Genomic DNA, 26,780 nt, shown 5'->3' with positions numbered 1-26,780 from the left:
AAAATCTCTTTCACTTAGTCATAGAGACTTCTAGGAGGGCTTTCAGATTTTCTCTCCTCGGTTTTGTTCCTTATACAGTCAGCTACCATGACTGCTTTTTTTAATTATGCCCTCAAAGGTACAGAGAGCAACACAGCTCTCCGACTTTAATATAGCACTTTTATTAACTTGTACCAGTGTCAGGTGGCATTATTTAATTTCCTCAGGTAATCAGAGATACTACCTGGACCACACACAGCAATGGAATTAGGTATTTGCTATTTTCTAAAGGCAACGAGAAGGATTCCATCATTTTCTCCAGTTCTTCACCTAAACCCAGGGCATTTTCTGGCCTGTTAGATGATCCAGTGATACAATAAAGGGGAATCTCACTTGGAAATGAGATTCTTCTACCTTATAAGAAGAAATCTCAAGGGACACTTATAAGAGGTTTAATGTTCCTTATGCATATGCTCGGAGGATAAAAACGCATCTTGAAAGCATCTTACGCAGGAAATTGAGACTTATATTTGTGAGTACCCTTGTCCAAGTTCATTTCTTCTGTTGCTAGAATGGCTATTTTCCTTGACTTCACTGTAGGTGGTGTTATTTCTGGAGCCTGGTCACAGCTCAACCAGATATACCTATTGTTGTTTAAATAGCTTCTGAAACAACAGGCCTTGTTTGAGGTAGGGAGAGAGGCGGACCTTTGAGGATATGAAAACCATCCCCATGTCAGTTCTAGGAATGTGTCTGTCTTTATTCAGACTTTCCTAGGGGAAGTTCTCCATTGTTTCATAGACCTCACTGTCAGGGAGCTCTCCCAGGCCATGAGGAATCCTTTCAATGGCTGTGTCCAGAAAACAGTGTCCTTACAAACAAACAAACAAACAAACAACAAACACATAAACTCAATGCCCATTTTAGTTAAGAGTTCTAGAAATTTCCATGGGTTTCAAGCAGGGGATGATCAATCCCTGAATCTTTATATGGTGTTTTTGTGCATTGTGAATGCACTTAATAAATATTTGTTTAATATATCAATGAATGAGTATATACTTTTATGCCTTTCTGGTGAGGTATTTCCTAACTTTCATCAGCTAGAGTCTCCATGAGCTTTAAATTCCAAAATAATTAAGATCCCCAAGATTTTCAACCACTACTGAAAAGTGGAGGTCCAGATAATTACAGTGTCTCCTTCTCTTAAAGAGTGTGCCAGAGCAGGGCTTCTTCAACTGTACCATGCACATGAATTTCCAAGACCTTGTTCAAGCAGACTCTGACACAGGAGCTCTGGGTGGGGCCTGAGATTCTGCATTTCTAACAAGTCCCCAGGATGCTGAGGCTGCTGGTTCCAAGGGCTAGGCTCTGAGCAGCAAGGACATGAAGCTTAAGTTTTAATGATGCCCTTCCAAAGTCAAAGGCTCCGATGAGCATCCCCTTACCTTCTTCGACTATTGACTGCAATGCAAACTGCGAGAATCAAAGCCAGGGCCAGGAGGGATGCCAAGATGATCAGCCATTCTGGTGGGAGCAAAGAAAAAGACGCCCATGAACTTGGGAAACACATTTTGTGAAAACAAACACACACTTTATAAAAAGGACCTGGTCCAAACAAGAACCACAGTCAGTACTATGGATAAGTCCGACCAAATGGCCCAGTCAGCAGGCAGGTAATATTGGAAGAGTGATTTTGCTGTCCATGTTTGTCCAACTGGCCTTTTGTTTTAATCTCTCACCATCAGTAGGGATTTCTAAGTCCCTCAAGGAAAACTATGTTTTCAAAAAAACTGTAGAATGGCCTGTTGAAATGTATAGATGCCCTTGGTACAATTATTAAGTAGACTGAAGAAAATGTTCTTCCCTTGAAAAGAACATTCCTTTCCTATATAAGAGCATCCACCTTACATTTTATTAAGAAGCAAAACTAGAGGCCACATACTAGTGAGTGGGAGAAAGGACAGTTCTGTGGGTGGTTGAACTTGTCCACCTTCACTGGGGGGAGGAAGGGGGACATATGGCAAAACTTGTCAAAATCCTTCAAAATGCACATGCTTTTAGCATCGTTTTTCCCCCACAGCTCGAAACTCACCTGGAATTAGAGGTTTCCTCATAGGACCAGAGGTCGTGTTGGCCCTGCCTTCTTGACTCCCACTGGAGTGTCCTAAGGAGAAAAACGACATCTCTCAACCCACGTTTGGACGGGACAACCAGGCGTACAGAGTGGAGCACAGGGCCAGCTCCTGGACCCGCGAGTGGTTTACGCATTCCGGCCACAGGCATTTATAAAGTGCCACATGAAAGGTGTCTCCCCAGAAATGTTGTTCGATTCAGGCTAATGTATTATTGTAACATGCTAATAGGCTATTGAAACATGCTTTGTTTTTGAAGACTGAGCATTTTCTTCCGCTGCAAAACAAAATAAGGAAACAAAGAAAAAATCTCAGAGGAAAGGAAGCATCCACAAGTCGGAACAGGAGGCTCACCAAAATGAGGGAGGCGTCATGTCTTCAAAGAAACTCTGGGCATTCTGTGAAGGGACTCACCCAAAGGCAAGCTCTGCTTTTCCTTTGTGATTTTTATGCTTCCTTTACTGATCCAAAACAAATTTGAAGATATCCCACTGAAATGAACTGTTTTTTCCCTACCAAATGGGATGCTGCTGCAGAAGCCCGAAGTCTTCAAGGGAAGAAACAAAACAGGGCAGCCTGTCTGGGTAGCCAAAGAATGATGATGGCTGGGCCTTGAAGGAAAAGCTCTCCTAAGAGAGTCAAACTTCAGACCGTGCACAGCACGCACTGAAGTCCTGATTACGGTGGTTATTTGGGGTAGGGTGGCTCTTGTTTATGTGATCTGACATTCTTGTTAAACTCAAGTTTTATCCTACGTCTGGCCATTTCAATATACCCCATGCCGTTTTGACAGTGGTCTCTCACTTTGCAAACCTCAGGAGTCCAAGACAGTTCCTCGAGCTGCCTACCAGAGTCCTTGGTCCCTGGCAGGCGTTCACCGGCGCAGGTCAGGGGATATTGCCCTTCTAAACTGGAGATTGTTGGCCTTGAAAACCATTTCAGAGGTACAGTTGCTCTCACCGGTCTTTCCCTGACTCACAGCAGCCTTTGATATTTGAAAGGGAGGCCATTAATGGATCATAATCTCTTTATTTCGATTTTCCCAAAAAGCGCTCCCAGCAAGGAAAGATCTGGGTGTGTTTGCAGGCAGATGAAACCTCCGGTTGGAACAATAGACACCTGCACCGGAGTGAAAACAAAAGAGAGGGCTCCCGCCCACTTGGTTCTCACTTCAAGCAAAACCAGGAAGATGGACTAGATACAGCAGGTCTCGCCTTGAGCCCCAGGGGTCTGCAAATGCAGCTAGGAAAGGGCTGGCGGGGAAAAGCAAGTTCTGCAAAGAGGAATGCTGATACTGCAGTTGGGAGGTGAGATCCAATCAGGCGTGTGCGCGGAGATAATTCGATCGGCTTTCACTGTGAGAAAAACAGTCTAGGGCAGCGCTGGTCAAGCCTTCATACAGGTGCAGTCCACCTAGTGGAGGGGCAGGATCTTGGTTCAGCAGGTCTAGGATGGCTGGGGGTTCTGCACATCCGACCAGCTCCCAGGTGATGTCTCTGCTTCTGGTCCAAGGACCACACTTAGAGTAGCTGGAGTCTCTTGATTTTAGGGTGATTGCCTCTTACTTACAGCCCCTTATCATTTCCAAAATACTTTCAAATTCCTGATACCTCATGTTCTTCGAAAGAACAACAGGAGGTAACTTCGGCCAGTTTTCTGATCTCTTTTTTCTAATAAGGAAACTGAGGTTAGGAAAGGCACATCCGACCAGCTCCCAGGTGATGTCTCTGCTGGTGGCCCAAGGACCACACTTAGAGTAGCTGGAGTCTCTTGATCTTAGGGTGCATTGCCTCTTACTTACAGCTCCTTATCATGCCCCACCCCAGGCCCCCACAGAGTCTGGGACTTCTGTCCTTACTTTAAAAGCATTTCTGATGAACCCTCCCACCCCTGTCCTCTTACGTAAAAGGTTATTACTAAAACCACCATGCAAATATCCATCTTCACTGTGCTTTAAGTGCATGAACCTTTAAGCCTGGAGGCAACTCTACTTCCAATGTAGGCTTGAAGGGGAGGACAATGGTTCATAAGGATGACCTGGCTTGCATGGGGCACCTGGACTGATGATGCTCAGGGACATATGGGTAAGACAGCACCAGCCCAGCCCTCGAGCAGCCCCAGCGTTAGTGGTCACCAGTAAACCTGCTTCGTGACAGACTTTTGCTGCCTGGAGTAATGTTTCCAGGAGTGTGCTCTGAGTCACAGCAAACAGGAATCCATTAAAAATGAATGCCCGGTAGTAATTATGGTCATCACAGAGCGCTTTCTCCAGACTGTGCTTATGAGAGGCGATGTGAGAGCCCCTAGGTTTGGAACGTGGCTCCACCACTCAACTCACTAGTCATGTCAACTCAGCTAAGCTACTTAGCGCCTCTGGGCTCAGTGTCCCCTGTAATACGGCGATAACAATAGTACTGATGTAGGTCTCAGGGTAGGTGGGATGATTCCATGAGTTAATAACAGATGAAACATACAAAATATGCTTCATTTCATATCTGACTATTGCCCTACAGAAATGGCAGTTTGATATGGTCCAACCTAATATATGTAAAGTGTGCGGAACAATGCTACTGGCACACAGTAAATTCAGATCACAGCTAGTTATTATCCCATGTGCTGAGGGTTATGCTAAATGCTTTCCTGCATTCTGTCGTTCACTCTTTTAAACAAGACCCTGTGACAGTTATTATTATTCCAATTTTGTAGGTTAGGAAATTGAGTCTCAGATCTTCTATGCAACATCCCCAGTTTGTATGTGGAGGAGCTGGGATCAAACCCAAGCCATCCTTATTCCAAAGCCCATGTATTTAATCACTCTGGTGTAGTGCAATGTTAAATTGAGACCCTGCCTGGATTCCCCCTGATCCTGTCAGACGGGAGAGTTTTCTCCAAAGCAGTAGTTCTCAACGTACAGCCCCTGCTCCATCATTATCAGTGTCGCCAGGGGACTTAGTAAAAGTACACATGGTCAGGCTCCACCCCAGGCATACAGAATCAGAAACTTTAAGGATGGGGCCCAGCAGCGTGATTTAATAGGCCTCCCCGCGACTGTGACTGATGCTAAGAAAGTTTGAGAACCCCTTTTCGAGAGATGCTGACCCACATACTTCATTAATAATCAGCAGGTTCAATGATGATGACAGTAAACGACTAAAGCAGCTCAAACTCACCAGTTGATTCAGATCCTTTGGTGGTATGGTGCCTCCCGCTGGGGTGGTGAGATGGGTCTTGATCTTCTGTAAGGAACAATCAGAGAAGGTTCAGTGCTGTGTGTTCCGATGACACTGCCACCGGCATTTCCTCACGTTTGCATTTTCATGCACTTTGCTTTCATCACCAAGCTTAGTCTTTTAAAACTAAGCAAAATGATAGCACAGGAGCCTTGAATGGGTCTACAATACAAATTGCTATTCATTTATTAATCTGCTGGTAAGTGGGCTAGAGCTTTCATCAAAATTAAGAAAACTGGTTCAGCACAGACCGTCAGGCTGACCACAGGAAGTGTGGCTTTGGTAGAAACCCAATAACTGTAACACATGAACAAAAATATCATGATGTCTTCACAGATCTGTGTTGAGATTTGTGTCTTTGAAATAGGGACTCTATGCTTTGAATGATGACAAATGTGATTGCTGGGAATGGGTGTATTCTGTGGCTTAGGACATGAGACATTTAAAGAGAGTTCTCTGAGGCAGGAAATAAAAAAAGGTTTTGGTGTGCAGTAAAAGATCTTGGGGTTGAATTTTATAAAGATTCAAAGAAAAAAGTCAATTGTTTACTTAAAGAAAAATGTCTGAACACAAGTGAAAAAGAAATGGGGGAATGATAGCTAACGTGTGACTAATGTATACCTGGTTTTTAGAATATGTTTCAAATAGTAATATTTTTCAAAAGTGAAATCTGCATTTTCAACACCAAGAGTTAATATAATCCATCTTCTCAAACACCCATCACCAAAAGGCTTTAGAGTGAGACTAGTTCGTGAATTGCTAAACTCTGGATCTCCATGTCAGATCTTGAATTTAGCAAATGGAAACTTTTAGTCTTCTCCCCACACATTTTCCAAGACTATAATGGAATCTTAAAACAAAACAAAAAGGGACAATAGTTTCATACAATGGCTATCGTCACCCATTATGAAGGTACCTATAAGGAATATACCATAGTCTGATCATCACCATTTCCCATAAGGTGGAGGCAGGTAATCTCTCATGTAATTGTATAGAGGGGATGCATTGCTTTGTTACTTGGCTGATAGCTAGAATAATGAAAGACAGAATTTGCTGAAATGCCAGGACCAATATCCCCAATTTCACCATCAGCATCACCATCACCACAAGCACCACCAGCACCACCAGCACCACCACCACCACCGCAACTCCAAATGTTTTAATCTTAAGGTTAAACATAAAGACTGAGAAAAATGGGAAGAAATGAGCACTTATCTGAATGTTCTGAAAGAAAACCAAACATGAGAGTCGGATCACTCACTAATCACTTAATCCATGGAGAACCATGGGAAAACTGTTGGTGCCATCATGGAATGTAGAAGAAATGAGAGTCCGTGGATATCAATTTTACAGACAGCATTTTATTTATTAACAAAAAGTCTATGTAATCCTTCTAGACTACTGTAACTATTAAAGTTGCCATTTAAAATTTAAATTCATTAGGTTGCATGACAGGCCTTATTTTGCCAAGAGAAATTAGGCAGTGCTCTAAGATTCATTTCTACAGCAGAGTACTGACCATGACACTAGGAGTTTTTCATAACTGAGGGCAGAACCGAGCCCAATACAGAACCAAAGGGTGTGAGGGGCTCTGTCTTGCCAATATTGCCAAAGTTGGTATTTTCTAAGACTGTTTTTCTTGACGCCCTGGGATGGGCAGCTGAGGAAAGAGGCCACACACATGACGTTCTGGTTTTCTGTCGCCACAGCAGTGAGACCATCACAGCTGCCACCTCTCTTATATGTTGAATTCTCATAAGATTTATTCTTCTTTGGGGAGGGGAAGAAAAATTTATGCTACAAAAAAAAAAAATGCACTAGTCGCTCGTTTTCCACTGGGGATATATTCTAAGACCCCTAGCGGATGCCTGAAAACCGCGCATAGTACTGACCCCTATATATGCCATTTGTTTCCTATACATGCAAACCTATGATAAGGTTTAATTCTTAAATTAGGCACCATAAGGAATTAATGATAACTGATGATAAAATAGAACAATTACAGCAATGTGCTATAATACAAGTTACGTGAATATGGCATTAGTGAGTAAGATAAGGGTGACTTGAACACAAGCACTGCAATACCATGAGAGTCGACCTGATCACGGAGATGGCTACTAGGTGGCCAAGGGTGGGTAGCATTTATAGTGGGGACGCACTGGACAAAGGGATGGTTCACATCCCAGGTGGGGACTGAGCAGAACGGCACGAGATTTCATCAAGCTACTATAAATAGAGCGCAATTTAAAACTTACAAATTGTTTATTTCTGGAATTGTCCACTTGAGATTTTCAGACCACAGTTGGCCCCAGGTAACTGAAATTGTGGCGAGCAAAACTGTAGATAAAGGGGGGGACTACTGTACATTTAAAATCACTAATCTTTAATAGGCCTTAGTGGTAAGAAGTACTTGAATAACTAGTTTTTTTGGCCAGAGTAGGTATTTTTCAGTTCCTTTTTCTACAATGGTAGTTTCTTAATGCAAATGGAGAAACAAAGAAAAGCAGAAGTAGGGAGGACTGTTTGAGGGAAAAAAGTCTCATTCTAGGTCCATGTCCAACTTAATTGAATAAGTCATCTTCGGCCATCTCTTTGCCATTACAACAAGAGACATGGCACCTGTTCATTAACAGTAGGTTCTATCATAAAGTTTTAAGTGTGCATCATAACTAGAAGAGGTTTATCCACAAGCCCTTCACCAAAAGTAAAATCCACCAATCCATCACCAATATAATAATTTCAGAGTCAAGGTATTAGTATATGGAAATTATCTGCATGTTAGGTAAAACCTTACTAAATAGGCAGCATGTTAGTAGTTGAATCAAATAAAAAGGCTAATATTTAACTTTTTTGACCTACAAAAGTATCAATTTCATATGGATCAACTTAATATATCACAAGGTCGGAAACAAGGCAAAGAAAGAAATTCTACCGTAACAACCATGTCACAAAAATAAATGGAAATTACACTGACAAATGAAAGCATTCCTTATCTAAACCCAACCTAAGTTTACTCGCAGTAGAATGATGACGTGATAAAAGCTGCTCCCAAGTCACCAATCAGTCTAATCAGCCTACACAGAAAATGTTCCCTGCAACATGAAAGTGTGTGTTGTTTTTCTACATAAAGAAAGTAAACCAGATAGCGAATGGACAAATTACCTGGCAAGGAACCATCAACATTAAAGCTGGAATCTCCAACAGTACCTTCAGTAACTCCAAGGGACCCAGTGTTAGCAGGGGTCACCGAGGTGGGGGTTGTGTGCTCCTTTGTGTCTGGGAAATGAGGAGTATAATCTTCCACTGAAGTAGCGGAATCTTCAGGAAGATTTCCACCTCCTCTTCCATCATTCCTGTCTGTGTGGAGGTGGAATCAATGGTAAGCCCACATTTGGAAGACCACCGCCCATCGTGTGCTTGCCTTTAGAACATGCGATTACCGCAAAAGCTTCCCGCTTGTTACTTGTGAACACAGAGCAAAAGACAGTGTGATCTGTTACACTATTGCACAGAATCTGTATTTTGCAATTGACAACACCTGGACGTCACTCAGCAGAAGAGATTTTGGTGATCCTAATACCCAGAAAAGACATTTGTTGTAACATCTGCCTGGGTTATTAAAGTAAGGTTTACGCCACTACAACGGTGACCTCGATGTCAACTCAGGTACTAGATAATCTTAAGCTCTTATTCAGTTGGACCCACCTCTGATGGAGTGGAGGAAGCATGTCAGTGAGTGAAAAGGTAAAATTATGTTGTCTGTCATTGGAATAGCCAATGCAAAGACCGTGGCTTTATTTTTTCCTTTGCCAAAGGGCACTGATTCTTACTCACCAGCTCCATGGATTTATGGTCCAGAGTTTAAATGGCAAAATAATATTGCTGATGCAAGGAAAGCAGAGAGTAATACAATTCAAACCTTTACACCAATTATAAATCATAAACCAGCAATCTAAGTTTAGAATTTAAGAAACCTGGCCATTAAGATGAAGAAATGTAGTTGCACTTAATGTACAATGGCTTCTAAAAAGTCTACAAAGCAGAAAAATCAGAGAACCGTCACCAGCACACCTTCTGATCAGAAGTAACAGCACAGTAACAGCCAGTGAATGTACCTCCACCAAAGACACTGCTCAAAGACACCCATAGCTGAAGCCACCTGGGCTTTACCATCTTTACTGCTCGATGTTGGTGTAGAAGTCACTGGCTGGTCTTTATCTTCTTCCAAGTCTCCGTGTGATGTAGAGAAGCTCTGAGTATGACTCTGCTCTGTTTCAATGGGGGATGAATCCAGAATTAATTCGGAGCCATAAAACAAATCCTGTTATCTTGCTAAGAGAAAGGATCTAGCCAAATAGTGTCAGACAGGTAGGAGAGTAAGAATGCCAAGGTTTGTGCACGCCATTCTCCTCTGATTGATAGAAATGTCCAAAAGAATTCTGTTTTGTCCTTAGTTGGTTCCTAAGACCCTTTGTGTTTTTTTTCAGTACAATCAACAAAGATAATGCACCCATATGAAACCTGAGCCAAAACTGTCTATCCCAGATCATCCTGACCCAATGGTGACATTGCTTCTAGTCACCGAGGAAAACCAGAGAACATAGAGGAAAGTAATGTTTGGGTCCCAGCATTCCTATCAACAATCAAGAGCACCTAGCTGTTTGTCAAGAAGTGTGCCTGCAGGCAAAACAAACACCGTGATAGTACATGGCATACCCGTAACCACAAAAGAGGAAGGAGTTCATCTAGAATAACTTGCTCAAGTAACTCAGATCAAATGTATAAAAGGAAATGTATAAAGGAGGGACTTTAGTCCCCCCTAAAGAACATTAAAGTTACCATTTCACTCTATTATTAGGTTTTTGATCTCTCCCATGGATGGGGGATTCTCATCACTGCCCTGAAACGCCAGGAAACGCTTGCCTGGGCAAACACAGGTCCCTCCCTGTAATCTACGCAATTTGAGGTTGAACCATTGCCCATATGTGAAATCGCTTTGACTGTTTTGAGTTAATTTCTTTTGTGTCCTTCTAAGAAAAGTACTGACCTCTGAGTTACAGGTGCAAGCATTCCATAAAGCACACCCAAAAGCCATGTCCACCACCAAGTAAACATTACTACCGGGAGAGAGACATGCACCAAATCCCAAACCCAACATCAGAACAAAAGTCAACAGGGACATAAAGTGGAAATACAAGACCCTCCACTGGCAGGGGCCGTTCTTTGGCTTATCTGCATCTCCTTTAATGCTTAACAATGTGCTAGTTACTTTCTTAATGATCAATGCATGCTTGTTGATTTTTTTTCTTTGCTTAAAAGGGCTTTCATAAAGAACTCTGTCCATTATGTGCAGCAAGCAGTGAAATGAGGCCTTCTTAATTCTGGATTTCTTTCATAGTCTGTCAATAAATTATGAATGACTTTAGGCTGATGTCTAGGATAGCCCTGCACATATAATGGAAATTAAGGTTGCTAGAAGTTTAGCATTGCTTCTACCAGACATTTAGTAATAGGAAGAGGTATTAGCAAATGTTCTCCTTTTGTACCTGGGCCCCATCACCCTCATCAATTGTCAACAACATATATTGCCCCTCTTCTATGGGCTGATGTGATTTCCCTATGTTCTGTGATTATATGGTCCAAAATTGTCTTTTCACGGCCATTAAAACAATATTACCCCTCTTCCGCCTTGATTGAAGAAAAGATGGAAATCAAAAGGGGTTGGTCAGTTAAAACATAGAAAAATCACTGTCCTAACCATGGTCTTGGGTGACACTACCATAATAACTTAGGGAAGGAAAATCAAGTTGAAGTTCCCACATCCGTTTTTGTTTTTTTTAAAATAAAGTCATTGAATCTGGAAAGCACCAAGAATAAAGGAAAAATCACATTTCAAGAACTCCACCAAGAAAATATAGAAATGAAGACAGCTTTTATGTTCTGGGCTGAGCTGAGTCACAAAGCACTAAATGCACCATTCCACCACCAAGCTCTGAATCTGGGCCAGTGTGAGCAAGAACAGAGGCAGGAACACGGGTCAATAAAGGGCTGAGTGTCATTATCCTTACGAGTTGTCATTGAAAGAGATTCTTTCCTGTCCAAGTCTTCCACCAAACCTGTGTTTGGATCTGCAGAAGGCTGAGGTGTTGTACTATGGCTGGAGTCCATATCTGAAGGAATTAAATCAGTATTATTGTTTGATTTCCTAAACCACTACCTGAAGGTGATTTATGATCTGTAGCCAAATTATTCTTATATTCAAACCTGGGTAAAAGGAAAGAAAGCACATACTGATTCATGTTTCCAGAACTGGAACAGATTATGGTTTCTTCAAAAGACATCACGAGAAGTAACTGGCTTTCATTGAAAGGTTGAATTGTATGAAAGGTACACTTTTTGTTTATTTTTGCTGAGTCTGAAAGGACTCTAAATGAGCACATGATGGGCCTCCCAAACCTTGCAGAGACACACATAAACCATGTGTGACTTATCCCACTCCATACACATTGCCTGTCTTATAGACACATGGGATCCAACACATGGAGAAAGGACAGAGTGCACTGGTTCAGGCACCATTTTGTCACACCCCTTACTTGACAAAAGAACTTTTTTTACAGCCCTCTTTCCTCATTTGGTCTCTTCCACTGCACAAAGTGACCATGCAAATAAAACATAAACTCATCACTCAGTACTACCTTGTAGAAGCCATGGTAAGTATTCAAGGGCAAGAAATAAGAAGCAGTGGATGTCAGTGAATCAGTCATCCTGTCAACACAAATATGTGGTATCTTTGGAAATTAACATGTACAATGTTGAGTGGTACAGAAATTTCACTGAAATGTTTACAAATGCTTTTTAAATAATCATCACAAATCAGTTCTGTTGAAATAACAACAGAAGTAAGTGAAGTAAAGGCCAAATAACCTATAAACACCATCATTATTGTTGGCGCTCTGATTCAAAGTCCACCCACATTGCTGCCTCTAGGGAGATTTAATCTGTTCCAGATGACTCTGAAGGGAAAAACTGGGATATTGGACACCCACATCTACACTACAGCCTTTACATACAAAAAGAAAAGAAAATCAATATCTTAAGAAGAAAAAACATGGCTGACTCTATTATCCCAGATTTCAAAAAAGAGGAAAGTCTAGCTAACCTAAATCAAAACCCCAAATGGATATTTTCCCAGAAAAAGTCCTGCCTGTTGATGGTCTCTGGATGCTCCTGTTATCTTCCCTTTTATCAGTAGAATCCTTCATGAGCTAACACACCACTCTATGGTTTGAGCCAATATTATTGTCCTTGACATGGTCATCAGTTTAATGGAATCTCTTTTGGTTCATCAGTAAGGAGACTTAATACTGATTCTGCAGTTATTCAACTGCTTGGTTTTCTACCAGCATATCATCAGAGCTTTCAATAGCCATGTGCAAAAACATGTGTGTGGCGCTGTATGTGGTACTTCAGCCACTCAACATGATGGCCACAGCCTAGCCATTCAAACTCATCTCCCTTTATGACAAATGGATCCATTCACTCTAACAAATTCATTTCCTGGCTTTCCTTCCTCTATGTGTCTCCTTACATGAGTCTTCTTCCTACAAAAACTTCCACCTTTCCCTGATGCTCCCTGGAGGGTCCTCTGAATTTCTTTGGTGTTATTGTTGGCAACATTCATTTGGCATCTAGTACTTGCTCTCTCTCATTGCTAAATATATTTTGGTGCTAAATATTTTCTTTCCCTAGTTAAAATTTAAGTTCCTTAAGAGCATGGACCACGAATTATACATTGTTGTGTCTCCACAATGACTTGTACATTAGCTGATATTTAATACCAATGTAGTTTCTAATCACTAATACTTGGCACTATCTGATCATTAATATTTGGGAATGACAGAAACAGGGGGTTCTAAAGGTGTGAAACCATAAAAACTCTTGGATTCATCTTGGAGATAACTTTGTTCAATTCACTGCCAAGAGGCATGGTCGCTGTGCTCTGAGAGCTCATTTCAATAAGGCTCGTGTTGTGTATACCCTTCACAGTTTGGATCTAGATTATTCAATGCCATGAGTAATAATTCGCATCCTCATATTGGTTCATTGGTTTATCTCCCTTTTTTGGAATGTTACATTTCTGTGACCAAGATATCTTGTTAAGTAACAAAACAAAACTTGAGTAACTCTTCATGGGTATAGTAAGGAACATAGATTCTTTAATGTAGTAAAGACTGAGAAAAGGAAAGTTGTCATCTGTCCTAATAAAGGAAAAATTCTTTTTAAATATAAAAATTGGTCAAATGAAATCACAATCATCCATTCTTACAGAACTACAACTAGTATATTTTTTACTCTCTTGTTTAATTCTGTTTTTAGATTGCTTATAGGTATGTATGAATGGTGTTTAAGAAAACAGAGATTCCATTCTGTATAAAAGTTGTCCATTTACGAAATTCACAAACATTTATCGAGGGCCAGGAGTGGTCTAAATCTTAGGTCAAGGAGTACTGTATCTATCTCTTAATATGGCAAGAGTAAACAATAAAGTTTTCTGAGCTTTTTAGTTATTTGTTCAGAATGAGCACTCACCAATTTTTTGACCTCTAAGATTTCTCTACCAAACACAAGTTATATCTTCAGGTCTACAATGGAAATAGTCCCTGAACTCATCACTTCACTCTTTTAAAAACCTTGCACTTAGGAGTAAATGAAAAAGGACTCTTGACACTGTTCCTTCTTCAGAGGAAATGACTTCCACTCCTATCATTTTAGGACTAATTCTTCTTTAACTCTCCTGCCAAATTCTTCACTCTCAGCTCAGCACTTCAAATTCAGATAAGTGGGCATATTACTTCTACAAAGAAAACAAATTTTTGAAGAAGAAACTTCAATTTCCTCCTTAGGAAAATAGGCTGGTCTGAAACCAAGGGCTTATTTCTAGGAAAATGGCCATTTGGATTTTTTAAAAAACATAATATAGAAAGATTCAGAGGCTATTACCCATTCTTTCTGTTTGATGACCTCGTCCCATTGGATGTGAGATTGGGTCCCAAAAATAAGTCCGGGAACTGTCCTCTTGACTCGGCGTTGTCATTCTTTGATTTGGATGGCTGTCATGGGCTGAGGCTGTTGTAACCATGCATTTCAAGCAATTGTCAAAGTGTTAGTTGATATCTGACCAGTATGTTTTTAAAAAATCTGGACAAGACAGTGAAAACATCTTCCTAGTATTGAGGGCCAGAAAGTTGCATAAAGATAGAATGTTTTAGCAGGTATGAGTTCTGATGCTCATTTTCTTAGCAATCAGGATGTGAACTGGAGGACACAAAAGCATTAATGACTTCTCCAGTGGACAGAATATGAATGATAGACATCAAGTGAAGGTGAAGAAGTAGTTCTCAACCTGTGCCATGTCGCCACCATTCCCAAAAGGAGGAAGGATAAAAGTCCAAGCACATAACGTCATTCCGAGCCAACCACATCCTAGTGAACTGCACATTAGGATGGCAGTGATTTAGAGAAGGAAATCAGGTAACAGCTTCTCATGAGATAAACATGAAAGGAAATGCCATTCATCTCAAAAGCATGAATGAAATCCATTAGAAGCATTACCTTCTAACAATGAGATTTATGTCATAAATGACATCTAAGAATGTAGCACGTGCTTTTGCTTCATTTTGTGCCAATGAAGATGTATAGGTAGGGAAGATTACAATATTAGCCCCTTCACAACAACCAACCACACCACATAGCCAGTCACTGAATTTGTTGCTCTGCCAGGAATGCATTCAGAAGTTGCCACATACTGGAAGGGCATTGTGCATTATTTTCCACATTACAAATGGAAACACGGGGATATTTCTCACTACACTAACTGAGGATACAATTCTTAAAAGGAATTCACATTCTTTTACAAGGCAGGGAGTAATTCAATGTTTCTGTGATGCAAACAAAAGAATCACGGATAGGAGTTCACAGAGTCAAGTTGTCTGGCCTCACTTAGACATGGTGACAAGACTTGAGTCCAGTTTCCACAATCCTACAATTCAAGAATAGAGGAGGTGTAATTTTTTGTAAATCTAAGAAAAAACCTTGTACATTCAAGGAGAAATCTCCAAACATACATGACAAAAGGCCTAAATGACATCAGACAGATATTTTTCTCAAAATGTCTGGCTCCATTGCTTCAAACATTGGGGTTCTGACCAAATGTTTTCTAACAAGCCCTGTATTTTATAGAACCATGCTATAAAGTGTGGACCCACATCACAGTAGGTTCCTTTATAAAACAAAAGGGAGTATTTTATAAGGTCAGAGTCTCTGCTACAATCTCACCCCGGGATGCCCCAAGCTAATCTGAAAGTGACATACACAAAGGTGTATTGTCTGTGTCTCCTTTATGTGCTAATGTCCATAATGTTCAGGCGATTTGTTATAAGCATTTAAGGGTTGGCTCTGTGTTGACCACACCATAATTTATTAAGGAACCTTAACATCTCGTGACAATTCCTTCAATGTTTTATTTGTTAGGTGTCCTCAATGTTCAACATGTAACTCAAGAGGAAGTTTCCAGTCAAATTTGCTTGTTAAACTATCCATGACCAGCTGTCCCTGCTGCTGAATAAGAGTCTTCTTTGGGTGTCTGGAGATGTTCTCTATGCCATTGGTTTGCAAACCACTGCTCTTTCGAGGTAGCTATTTCTTCCATTACACTACTAGGGGTTGCCAGGGGTTGCTGTGAGAAGAATTTCAGCTGTGGGTCATTCTTTTTCGGTTTCCTCACCAACACTCATCTTTTTATTTTAAAGGCATATACACGTGGGAGAGAAGGTAGAAAAGGAAAGCAGCATGGAGAGAGACCACTGATATTCTGAAAGGGATATTAGAAATCAAATGGCCCAATCTTTTAATTTTTCAGATGTGAAAACTAAGGCCCATAGAAGTTTTTATTTGATCAAAGTCCCATAGCCAGATTGGCACAGTCAGAACTACACCACGGTTGATGAATTCCCAGCATTATTTATATTTTTCTAGAGCCCATGGCTTCATAGATCCTGTCTGAGAGAATTACTCAGAGGATTAACCTCTTTAGTCCAGTGATTTTACTATAAGGAACATATTACATAAAACAATAGATGATATGATAGCCTAGTAGGAGGCCTCTGAAATGGTGGTCATGTGACCCCTCATCACAGGCACTGGAAATTCTCCAGCAGTGGATCTGCCCAGCTCAGAGGGTGCTGGGAATGATTGGGATGCTCTTCCACTGGCACATTATGAGGTTACACCTATGTGGCATCAAAAATTGCCACATTTTTAACAAAAATTTATTTTTTAACAAAATTAATTCAGTGTAAGAAAACTACTCTCGCCAGTGTTTGGCATGTAAACAATCAGAATGTATGAGGGGCTTAAAATTTCATCCATTCAGTGTTGTAATTGTCCAGCTTTTAAAAGAATAAAATGAATGGAATGAAACTGTATCAGGGTGCCAATGGGAAAAATTAGAGAGCCACCGACATTTTCATTGAGGGCAACTAATAGCAGAGTCGCAGTTCTCAACAAAAAGCTTATAAACTTGCTGAGTAGAAGTATATTTTGCCACTTGTAAAACTGGTTGAATTTCATTACTTTAGAAAATACATGTGATTTTAGAGTAGCAAAAACATTTAAAAAAATAAAACTTATTGTCCTCGTTCTCCCCTAGAATTGGCGAAAACATTGCTGAGGTTAATTTGTTGTCAGGTGAGAGGGGAGAAAACCCCAAATCTTAAGTTTTACTTTCCACTGTTGGAATCACTGCCTCCTGAGAAGTAATGAGGTTAGAAAAACCACTGAGTGTAATTACAGAAAAAAAGCGCAAAAATCCAAACATGAACTGCCTATTCAAAGTTATTTAAAGAAAGAAAAGAAAAAAAAATGCACCCTCCCCCCCCCCCCCACTCTATAGGCCTGCTATCATTTTATAACAATATGATCCTTTAAATGCCCAGAAAGCCTCACTGCTATTTTCAACATATGGGTTAGCAGAGTAGGATTCCCATGTAAAATATGAAGGCTGATTCTCTTCTAGAAGGTGTAATGTTCTTATAAAATAAGTCTCTTTACATTTATTCAACTATATGCAAATTCTTGGAACAAGAATAAATTAAATATTTGGATTTTTGCATAATTTTTCCAATAAAATTATGACACCTTCCTTCATATTTGAGTTTTGTACTATAATCAAAAAGAGGGTCATTTCTGTATAAAATCCAAGAGCTTCACCAATTTTCCCCAGGACCTTTCCTTAGTCCTGTGAGATTGTCACCTAATTCTTTGACATGTCTCCCGTGTTGTAAAGTCCCTTTGATAAAGCCCAGAGGTCACCAACCAGAATCTCTTTCTGTTTTGTGAGTGCTGATAAGAGAATTTGCTGAGGCAGGTGCTGTTTTCCCTTTGATAGGTTCTGTTATGTCTGGTTTTTCAATTACCCTTCCGTAATGATGTCCCCACCACCACCTTTTGATAACAGGCTCATAAATTCCAAGCTTCTTAAGTAGCTTTCTGCTTTTTAAGTACAAACTGTCTTAAATCAGTTCTAAAATATAGTGTTGGGTCCCAAAGAGGACTGGTGCAGAATCCCATTCTGAAGAGACACCAGCTTCTTTTTTGTTCTTCTATGAGAAAACTCTGTTCTTAACTCAGCCCATAATCCTCATGCATGTAACAGATCTACCAGGGTAGGTAGTGAGATGTAGGCATGTTGGACATATTCAGTACAATATCCAGGACTTACTAACCTATGTCTTAGCTGATGTCTGAAATGTTCCTTTTCTTGTCTGAAGACATGCCTCAAACCATGGATTCTCAAACCCCTTTGGCTTTACCCTTTGGATTCTAAGGAGATGTTTCTTATACTTTTGCTTTAGGAATATCCAAGACTATGAGAATGATGGTTGAGCCATAGTTTTAAATATGCTACAGGCTACTATCCTAAATTAAAGCTTCTTTTATTCCAAATGATAGGCATCTCTCCAAGAAACAGATGAAAAAAAAGTACATGCTTCTTACTTTTTTTGTCCTGTCCCCATCGTCTAGTAGTGAGACTTGAAAGTGTTTTAGAAAACCTGAGATGTTTGCACGTAAGTAGAAATAACAGCAGCAAAACCTTCCCCTAAGTTACCCTGGGCTTAAAAACAGAATATAGACCATCCAAGCTACTGACTTGCCTCCGAAGAGTACAAGGGATGCCTTTCTACGATGCAGTGAGGACCAGAGTGTGAAGAAGACTGGACTCATCAAAGATCTTCATGGAAGATAAGGATTCCAAAGATCATGCACCAGTCAAGCTTTCTTTCCAGATGCCACCTCTAAGCACTAACAAAACACGCTCTTTATTACACATTTTGATAAACACACACAAGTCACCCAACTGAAACCTTTAGGAATCTGTAACACAAAAACCATATCTCAGATCTTTTTAAAATTTCACTTTTTAAGTACATTGGACTTCTGGGCAACCTGGCAAGTTAGCATTTCTCTTCCAATTTCTAAGACTTGTGTGCAGATTTGGCAGTTTTTCGTGCTCTGGAGATAAAAGAAAATTACTGTATGGAAAGAGAAGATGTGACCATGTCTAAAAATAGCCTTCCCTATTCTTTGGAATGACTTCACTAGCTCCTCTAACCCAGAACTGCTGACCGCCATCCTTCTTACTTGTGCTTGTAGAAGGCTGAGCCTCCTCTTCATTGCGATGCTCATGGTGAATGAGAGGAGACTGTGGTTCCTGGGTCCGGTTTTCTCCATAATCACTGGTGCCACTTCTGTCCACATCTGTTGTGATGATGTTTATATACACTGTGACTTTTTATCAGCCAATCTTTGATGGTTGGCTCTTCCATTAAAGTACGTGATATTTAACAGTTCAGTGCCTGAGCATCTACTATCAATTCTTTTGAGTGACTTCACTAATCTCTCCCAAGGAAAAAAAAAACTAATATGCATAGAATCTCTTGATGATGACCTGTTATTCCACCATAACCACTTTCTCAAGGGCAGCGTCATAAACCGTTTAAATATATTCATTTTTATAATGGAGCAACATAAAATATCTTGTGCCCAGGTGGTATGATTGATAAATGACCTCTAAGTTGAACTGAGTATCATCATGGGAGTTCTCTAAGAATTTGTGATGAATTATTAACTAAATTTCTTACTGTGTCCCAACAATTGACCTTTGCAGCATCATAGATTTTGAGGAAAAAAATATCTTTAATTAAGAATGCAGCCCAGCCAGCATGGCTCGGTGGTTGAGAGTAGACCCATGAGCCTGGAGGTCACGGTTCGATTCCTGGTCAAGGCACATGCTTGGGTTGCGAGCTTGGATCCCAGTAGAGGGCGTGCAGGAGGCAGCCAATCGATGATTCTCTCATCATTGATGCTTCTATCTCTCTCTCCCTTCCTTTCTCTGAAATCAATAAAAACATATACATAAAAAAAGAATGCATATCCCATTACCAGTCATCCTTGTGGTTGTCTGAAGTGATTCTTCTGGATTTAAAAAGCCTGGGGTCCATTGATTCCAATCCTGGTTCTGTGTTGGGTGGTCAAAAACCCGTGGTGTGGTTGAAACTGTGATAATGATGATTGAAGTTATTAGGAAAATGGTATTTCTTGAGCCTTCACCACTTGTTTTGTACTTTCCCCCTTCTTTGGTCTATACAGTGAATCATCTATACCAGGTTGTGTAGATGGTTGAGTGGAAATGGAAGGAGAGCAGAGAGTGCCTTCAGCTTGATTCAGCCATATCGTTAAGCATCTCAGTGTCCTCTGCATTCTGTTATAGAATACATTGGGGTCAGGACATGAGATCTTCTGGAGAAAGTAGCCAAAGAAGCTGCAGCAGGAGGAACAGCAGCTTTGAAAACACCAGCCCTCCACCAAGGATAACCAAAGATGGCAGAGCTTTGCCCATCCATGCAGCGCATAACATCTCTTTGCATTTGAAAGCCCAAGGAATTTGTATCACTGGCAAGTGCGCTACATGTTGATCGTCAGGATGAAGACACAGGTACCTGGAAGTTACACCTTGATGATCGCTTTCTTTCATTAGTAGTTTTGGTGGGGAAAGAAATACTCTGGGCATCCAGAGCTTTCTGATAGGCGATTCTAAGAAAGAATATTTACCTATAAGAGCCATATGACTTAGCTACACATTTCTGAGTATTTAGCAAACACCTATGGTATGCTCATCAAATACAAAGCATTTTACAAGCAAGCCATTCATAGCCAGTGGAAAAAAACCAAGACGCATACATTCAGTAGAAAAACACCATAAAGAACCAACCACCACCACAGCAGCTCCCTGAAAAAAAGGAGGCATACATCCACCAGCACCTGGTAACGTCACCCAAAATGACAGGACTGGAATAAGAGACACACCTGACAGAAGGATCATGGCAAAATCAGAATCACTGTCTTCAGCAAAATGGTTATTTGCAAATTCATCCTAATTTTTTCAATCTTTATTTTGATACCCAAATAACACAAAACCCTTTTCAGATCTATACTATTATCATCTCTATTTCACAAGTTAAGAAAATCAGATTTAGAATCATTGACCACATTTTCAAGAAGCACAAAAGAAGTGGCAGTTTTCACACCCTCACCAAAGAAAGAAGGCATCCTGTTGAATTACATGCACAGGTACCAAGCAGAAAAGTGAACTGAAATTGGAAAGTATGCCACAAAGATGAAAAATACCAAGGGATGTTTTCCTCTGGAATGTGCTCATACAATTTATTTTCAGGTTGATCTGTTTGGATTGTGACCCAAGAGCATTTAGTTTCTTGGGAATCAAGACCACTCTTTATTGGTGGCCCCACCTGGAAGATGGGGTCACATCCTAAACCCTGGAGACAGTGTAATAATAAAGCTCCAGTGTTTTTGGTTATTTGGTTTTCTTTCTGAAGTTACTAAAAAGAGTTTTCTTGTTCCACAGACTAAGCTTTGCAGAGATGTCCAGGCTAAGATACCACTTAACAGCTTAGATATAATATATCTAGTTCACCTCAAGGTTTTGTTCTAACAATGTCATATACTTAGATGCCTTCAAGACCTAACCTATTTTTTGGATCCCTCCCTCCCTGGGTTCTGTCCATTTGGGGATGATACTCTCAGATTAGGATGGACAGAACCCAAGACAGCTCATGTAGCACCCTAAAGGGACACCATCTCTAAGGAAAAGCAGAGCTGTTATGGAATCAGGCTCAGGATTCTCATGCCTATTTAGCAATATCTTAGATCATTACAGGTATGAACAGGAAATTCAGTATCTGGCAGAATATTAGACCAATCATTGCATTTTCTAAAGGACATCGTTCAGCTCAGTTTCCATCTCTGGTCTCGAAAAGTTTCATAATTGTCACAAATTTGGATACTATTATGCAGTGGTTTCACCATTTGTTTTTAATAACTGGCACTGTTTTATTAAAGCTCAGCTGACGTTTGGCCTTTGTTTCAATATCTTTCTGTTATATTGGTGCCCAATTTGTTTGTTAAAACTCTGGATTTCTTCCCTTGACTTCAACCAGGTTTTGATTAATTAAGACAATTCTTGAGTTCTGATTCCCACTGTTCAAGCCTTTCTAGGGCTTCCTAAGTCTTCAGTTTAGGATCATCTCCAATTTTGAATGAACACCTTCCCAATCACATTCTCAAGTCCATTGCTTCAATAGATCATGAGTTCCTGGAAGGAAAGAGCTCTGGCTTTTTTTCATCTTTGTGTTCCCAGCACCTAGCACAGTAACTATGCAGTGAATATTTGTTGTAATATTTTACTGTGCCATTTGCCGACAAAGTTTAATGGTTCAAAGAGAATCTGCAGGAGCAGATCACATGAATGAAACAGGAAGGACATGAGGCACTAGGAATTTTTTAAAAGATGCTTTTCCCGTTTCTCCTCCAAATATGATTTAGTTCCCATTAAAAAAATCTATTTTTTCTTTTAAAATCTCATCAAGGTATAACTAAGGTGTGATCATAGGCTTATGTTCATTGTTCATATTAACTGTTTCCCAAGAGAGATACTATTGGGAATCACTCGGGTTAACTGGTAAGCCTCGCACAAATGGTTCTACCGTAATTGATTTTTCTTACTGGTGCTGGAGATAAAATCTTCATCATCATCAATGCCTGCTCCAGAATGACTGGGGTGTTTGTCTCTTTCATCTTCACTTTCTTCAGTTGGCTCCCAGCCTGCTGAGATGATATTTGAATCCGTACCTGTTGTGGTGACTTGCATTAGTAGCTGAGCTGGATGCCAAGGAACCCATTTGACAAAGGAAGAAAATCAGGCACAGAGTATATGATGGAATTACCAAGATTACGAGAAGAAAGTGTAACATTTGATGTGTATACCCTCAAATTCTCATATCTTGGTCTCTGAAGCTAGTCTATGGGTCTAAAAACAACTCGCGATGATCTTTACAACTGAACATTCTCTTTAAGAAGTTAAAGAATAAATATAGACACAACTTGACCAAAGAAGTAAAAGAAACAAAAGGCCAATAAACACTCCCCCATGCTTTTAGATATACTTATTAACTTGTTAAACATGTGTCATTAAAGCTAGGATGTCCAGAATAGAATGGAAAGTTTCATGTGTGCTTATTTGCTTTGTCAAGATACCTTCCAAACAACTTTGGCATCTAAACATGTCAGTCATTTCTAAAATCCCTTAGTCGTAGTCCCAATTTGCAGATTCATATTTTATCTTTTCTAGCATCAGCTCACTGTACTGTAAATGCAAACGAAAGCCACACTGCAGTCCCCAATAATACTTTAGCATACAGCAAAACAAAAGTTAGTCAATTGACAGGGAAGTCATTCCTGGCATTTATTAGTCCACCCTTTCAGCTAACCAAAGTAGACTCCTGCCAAGATTTGGAGACATTCTCACTCTTCTCCTTTGGGAAGCAATCACAAGAAAGAAGGAAACTTTCCACCTCTTTTACATGGTTACTGTAGAAGACGTCTCTTTACCGCAAAGGGGTTTCCTGCATTTTGAATCAGATCCATGCTCTCTTTTGTAATGACCACTTGTCTTTTCAGACTGTTGGTACCTACCCCAAGAATAGTTTCACCAATCGAGATTTTCTACATTTTGTTAGCTTTAGCTATGCTATTGTATTTTCTCCTGTAAAGTCAAAAATTTCAAATGACTTTGGTCATTTTAGAATACCTTTCAAAGACAAAAACCCAACCCCTTTTTATAGTCCCCTTATTAGCCTCCTCCTAGGCTATATTAATTTTATAGAGTAGAAAGAAGAAATCTGCTTAATAGTTCTATAAAATCAAACATATAGATCTCATGATCCTTCTAAAGTCACCAAAAACATTTGTGAAATCAGAATGGACTTTATTTTGACAGTATCCCCAAGGTCAATGAGAATTATTAAAGACTGTCAAGAAAACATATGGAATAATATAATAATAATAATGCATTACTAGCCATTATTGTGTGAAGATGGTTCTTGGACTCTAATGGCTGAAACAACCATGAAAACCAGTCCTGATCTTCTTGCCTCTTGGTTGCTGTTTTGGGAAATGTACCACTGGTGCTCATCAAAGCTGTTGTAACCGTAATTGAATATAGACTGTTGAAAGGTTAGTTATCAGTTCCTAAGAAATAGCATTGTATATGTTTTCACTCTTCTTCTCAGAGAGCTATCTATACTTGATATAGATGAAGGAAAGAAAGGGAAAAGTACAGAAGTTCCATTTCTTTCAGAGGCCCAAACTGGAGTTCATAGAATGTCAGAGATGGAAGGACCTTAAATATCATCTGATTCACGCTGCTCATCTCAGAGATGAAACTTGTGCTGCACAGATCTTGACCAGTCCGAAGTCAGAAGGCTAAACAACAGAGAGGTCTCAAGAGGAGCATGAAAGCTGTCTTTGAATTTTGAAAGGCTATAATGTAAAAGAGGAATTAAATTTTTGTCTGTGTTTGAATTTTGAAAGGCTATAATGTAAAAGAGGAATTAAATTTTTGTCTGTGCTTCCAAATGGCTAACTTGGGACCTGTGGTTAGAATTTCAGGGAGATGACTATTCTTCTAAATGTTGAATTAAAAAATTTAATAATCTGAACTATTCAACAATGAACTTCTTCATGAAGTATTCTATGCCCCACCATCAGAAAGATCACTTAGGAGGAAAGTTGTGTAAGAGATCAAATGATTAGAAGTGTCGGTTGAACTAGACCATTTAAGATCTTCTCCAAATCTGAGAGTCTATGATTCTAAGACCCAGCTCTTCAGAGTCTTAGCCCTTCATCTCCTACACATTCTATCTCGGGCAACCAATATCATCTCCAAGAATTTAAGATATGATATTTCTGTGAGCAATTCCAGACACATAATCCCAGCAATCCCAGACACACAGAAGGATGACACATGAAGTAAAAAATGGGGAAGGGGAAATGCCTTTCTGCTTTTCTCCATTTAGAGTCCAAATCTAGCAACCTTGCCCATGGTCATGTTTTATATCAACACTATATTCTGCAAAACAGAGCAGGACAGTTTGAGTTCCCGCTTTTGAAAAGAGAAAAATCAATCAGGAAAAAGAGATGAATTGACACAACCATCTCACTAATAAAACCAGAAGCAAGATTTCCGATTTGAAAACTATTAAAGACTGCCATTTCTGTAACTGTGATGTGCATCAGAAGAATATTAGATAATAGATTTTAAAAAAACTAAAAAAGTTCAAGCAGAGAGACTGAAACCATCATTAAATTCCCAAATACAAAAGAAAGGTGAATTAGATTCCTTTTTTCAACGATCAAGAAAATCCAGAAATGACCCAAAGTGAAACACTGACAAGACCATTTCCTTCACAATGTTTGTCCTATGAAGATAAACATTTCAAACACTTAAAAATAGCATATTCTTTATTCTGCAATATCTATCTCCTTCCCTCCAGCCCTCTCTTCCTCCAGCATTATCTTAATCACTATGATATGCAATCATAACATCAGCACTATTTTCCTTACTTGAGCATTTGTTGAAATAAAGAATGTAGTTTATTCAATGTCTTACAAGCTAAGCATATGTGAAGGACCATTTTTATTACTCTCCTTCTGCTGAAAGAATACCTAATTACTTTGAAATATGACCATATCCTCCATCAACAAAATTTAATAAATGAAGAGATGCTGTAATCTCTCATTATTATAGACTTTGAATCTTTTCCCACAACAGCTCTCAGGTCAAAATATTTTGTAGGAACTTAGGGTTAACAGTCAAACACCCAGGGAGCTTGTTAGAGGCCTAGGTTCTGACGTAAAGCAACAGGTCACTTCCTACTCTTTGCAGTTGAGGTCTTAGATGTCCAAACAAGTGTCCCAGGCCCACACTTTTCATCTGAAAATTAATATTTCTCTCTATTATTATTGACTGTGATAATTAGCAGAAAGCAGGAGTATGCATTTTCTAATAGACTTTTTTCTAGAGTACTTGTTCTGAGTCTCCTAATGGAAAAAGAATTCTGATTATTTGGCTTGTTGCTGAAAGGAAAATCAGAAAGACACTGAAGAGTATCCACTCGTATCCTGGATCCATAGGCCTCTTTGATAAGTGAGACGGTACCAAGATCCGTAGGCCTCTCTGATAAATGAGATAGTACCAGACCTTGCTCTCACTAACGATCCTGACAGAGCATCAGTAGAAAATGATAACGGATGTCCCTTTCCTCAACACTGGAAGGCTTGGCATTCAGGACAACAAATAAGCAGAAGGCACATGAGTTTGCCTGTCATTGCTGCTGTTCAATCCCGAGTCTTAGGCTGTGACTAATCATAACAGGACCATATCCAGTTTAAGTGCTCCTGAGCTGCTGCATGGCCGTTTGAGTGCACAGTTGAAATAACTGACTCAATTATGGAAATATTGTTTAGTGACATCTTTCTATAAAGCTTTTATTCTCAGTTCTGTCTATACATAATGTCTGTATCTATTGTAGAATGAAGATTTGGCTCAGAGCAAAATCAAGTAGCAACTTAAAAACCTGTGAAGGAAAGAGGTTTTATATTTCCTTGACTGGGTGACTTGGCTGTGAACTGAAGGTTTTCAACTCAGAATTTCATAAAGTTGTTTTTATTCATCTATTTTTAGAGCATCTTTAGAGGTGTGCCTGTATCTTTTGGGTCTACCATTTTACCCAGGTAGCTTGTGATGACAACTGGCCTTTGAAAGCTCCACTAACACTTACTAACCTTATCAACTTTACACTTTATATAAGTCAAGCAGGGGCTTGGCAAAAGGTGTGTGTTTAATGTGTTGAAATCAGGTCTCAAGCACCCATCCATCACTTTCTGTCACTTTTAATTCTAATTCAAAATGTGCTTACAGAAAAAAAAACAAAATTTTCTCAAGTTAGGGAAATTCTGGACTCAG

The 26,780-nt window shown here is 39.8% G+C and overlaps 1 protein-coding gene across 2 annotated transcripts in view; it reads right to left on the bottom strand.

Moving 5' to 3' along the window:
- Positions 1 to 26,780, bottom strand: part of CD44 (CD44 molecule (IN blood group)) — a 79,247-nt gene that overhangs the window by 5,368 nt on the left and 47,099 nt on the right. The window contains exons 6-17 of one of the 2 annotated variants that reach the window (XM_016206214.2): positions 22,481 to 22,606; positions 19,841 to 19,954; positions 19,040 to 19,156; positions 16,705 to 16,706; positions 15,944 to 16,076; positions 14,342 to 14,467; positions 11,410 to 11,511; positions 9,512 to 9,610; positions 8,504 to 8,698; positions 5,282 to 5,347; positions 2,072 to 2,143; positions 1,425 to 1,503 (exon numbers count right to left, since the gene is read on the bottom strand). In XM_016206214.2, the coding sequence (XP_016061700.2) occupies positions 1,425 to 1,503; positions 2,072 to 2,143; positions 5,282 to 5,347; positions 8,504 to 8,698; positions 9,512 to 9,610; positions 11,410 to 11,511; positions 14,342 to 14,467; positions 15,944 to 16,076; positions 16,705 to 16,706; positions 19,040 to 19,156; positions 19,841 to 19,954; positions 22,481 to 22,606 (1,231 nt within the window). The remainder of the gene's footprint in view (positions 1 to 1,424; positions 1,504 to 2,071; positions 2,144 to 5,281; positions 5,348 to 8,503; positions 8,699 to 9,511; positions 9,611 to 11,409; positions 11,512 to 14,341; positions 14,468 to 15,943; positions 16,077 to 16,704; positions 16,707 to 19,039; positions 19,157 to 19,840; positions 19,955 to 22,480; positions 22,607 to 26,780) is intronic. The other variant, XM_016206213.2, reaches the window with a different exon arrangement.

Source organism: Miniopterus natalensis, chromosome 11, assembly GCF_054644295.1.
Source record: "Miniopterus natalensis isolate mMinNat1 chromosome 11, mMinNat1.hap1, whole genome shotgun sequence".
Lineage (NCBI taxonomy): Eukaryota > Metazoa > Chordata > Mammalia > Chiroptera > Miniopteridae > Miniopterus > Miniopterus natalensis.
This window is presented reverse-complemented; position numbering and strand designations above follow the sequence as displayed.